The sequence below is a fragment of the Branchiostoma floridae genome, chromosome 13 (assembly GCF_000003815.2).
Source record: "Branchiostoma floridae strain S238N-H82 chromosome 13, Bfl_VNyyK, whole genome shotgun sequence".
In the NCBI taxonomy this organism is placed as follows: Eukaryota; Metazoa; Chordata; class Leptocardii; order Amphioxiformes; family Branchiostomatidae; genus Branchiostoma; species Branchiostoma floridae.
In genome coordinates this window covers 12705260-12707534 of record NC_049991.1, presented here as the reverse complement: position 1 = coordinate 12707534, position 2275 = coordinate 12705260, and the positions used below count along the sequence as shown (strand labels likewise).

The window sequence follows — 2275 nt, the reverse complement described above, 5'->3', positions numbered from 1 at the left end:
AATGTCTAACTTTCAGAGATTAAACTTTTAGTGGTTCAAGTAATCCCCTAGCATATCCTCTTAAATTCAATGTTTCATCCTCACTTTTTGGCCCAGAAAAGTAGGGAACCCATTTCCTATGTTCAAATACAATGTTTAACCTTACGTTCGTGTCTTCATCAGAGTATCTTCATCAAATCTATGAGGGTAGCCATCGCAATTTCAGTAATTTTCAGTTTTAATCATATGGCTGTTCAAAGTTTTACATACCTAACTGTTATCACACATACAAAGAATGACCCAATTTGACAGACCCCAACCTTCCGACCTTAGCATAGTTTGCTTGGTTTTCCTGTGCAATTCCATTTAGGCACCCATCTATACAAAAGTCAACAAGATACGTTTCTATCAGGATGACATGAGCAAATTTATGTGTCAGAGAACCTGATCAAGAAAAGTACAAAAAATTGCATTCATCCCAGAATAGCCTTGTTCTTGACCTTTGTTATGGTCTTGTTTCTAGATATAAATTTTCAATATCCATGACGTAATCCTGCATCCATGTGTCCTGGGTATTAATCAGTGTCACTTATGTGGAGTCCTGGTAACCCCCATGGAGAGCCTTATAACTGTGTAGGACATATATACTAGATATATGCAGTGATTTAGTAAGGTATCTACTAAATAAGCAAAAATAAAAATGAAAATGTGCAAAATCAACGTAATTCCTTTTCAGGTATCCTCATATCTCCCATGTAGAGCCCAAATTAACATTTCCAATTAATTATAATATTTTTCACAGTTATGCGTGATTTACAACATGACAGGAGCAAAATTACGTGTCAGAGAACTTGACTCTCTGCTGGTCTTTGCTTGAAACATGACTGAGTACCCCCTTAGCAACGGCCTTAGCAACGGTTTTGCTAATGATTCTGATAGAAACAACGTATAAAAAACATATTTCTGCATCTGCTAAACGTTAAACATTTTTAGACTATTCCTTATACTTTTACAGTTGTATTCAGAGCAAAATACTGCAGAAAAGTTAGTTCTGTGTATCAGTTTTGTTGTGGAGTACGATCTGAAACCTCCCTAGCAACAGCCTTAGCAACGGCCCTAGCAACGATATTGTCACTACAAGCTGGCAGATGTGTCATCCTTCACACATTCATATCTCCAGATTTCATTGACGAATTTCGACCATTTAAAGTTTGATATGCAGCGTATGATACCCACAGTAAGACTAAATCATCAGGCAAGGCCCTATAGGTAATGCGAATAAATGCATGATATTGGAAAGTAAAGTATATATTTTTGATGAAAAAATCTCCAAAAAAATCCGATTAGAGGACTAATAATTTTCTATCAAAGCTGAATATTGAAAAAGGAAACATATTTCGGTGGTTTTAGTGTCTAGTTCTACCAACCTATGAATTTTAAAGAAGAAACGACGATGTTTAGTTTTTTGCCCCTCCCCTTAAAAAAATCTCCAAAATGGGTATTCCATTTCCGGGGGCTCTAAATTCAAAGTGCTGTAAAAGTGCTCCTGGGCTGAAATTGAGATGCCTCCATATCTAGATTTGCTTAGAAGATGTTTGACTATGTGTGTGCCAAATTTGGTGCTTTTAGACAAAAGTGCACAATTAGCCTGATTTTTTCAGCTATGCCGCCGGACTAGTGCAAAGTATGGCCGTGATAGTAAGCGGAAGACACTCAAGACGGGTAAATCCTCAAAAGGGTCTTCTGTTTGTAGATGTTGAAGGTGTGATATATTGTGTGCCGGAAAAGTTCCGCTTTTTTCAGCTTTCTACTGACGTGGTGCGGAACTGTGGCAATTTGTCTATGTGATGGTCAAAACATCTCAACTTTCCAGTGTTGACATAAGATAATGTGCCTTTCATTCATGTTGCTCATGGCGTAGATTGACATGATGTTTTCCCAGGCAACATTTCTGGTGGTGCAGGCGTTCTCTCGGCTGATGGTAGAGAACAAGGTGGCAGGCGGGTCTATCATAACCATGGGCAGCCTCAGAGCGGCACAGGTGGGCACGGCTTTAAATTGTAAAGGACGTCCATTCTAGGATATGAATTAGGTGGCTTATGTTCATCTTCGGATAGGTTTCTACAGTATTTAAAAGTTACTACTACTGGTAATTTGAAAACTGTACGGAATACGCACATATACGCTTACTTCAAATTGTCATTTTATAATCACTGCCAGTATGTCCGGGGATCGTGTGCTACTTAATGATTAATGTCTTTACATTTTTGTCCACAATATATTTTTTTTTATCAGG

At 37.9% G+C, this 2275-nt stretch overlaps 1 protein-coding gene across 1 annotated transcript in view; it reads left to right on the top strand.

The window, feature by feature from the left end:
- The window catches only part of LOC118428506 (estradiol 17-beta-dehydrogenase 8-like), a 10818-nt gene extending 8759 nt beyond the window's left edge, over positions 1–2059 (top strand). The window contains exon 5 of the mRNA XM_035838592.1: positions 1922–2059. Within this exon, the coding sequence (XP_035694485.1) occupies positions 1922–2059 (138 nt within the window). The remainder of the gene's footprint in view (positions 1–1921) is intronic.
- Positions 2060–2275: the final 216 nt, after the last annotated feature.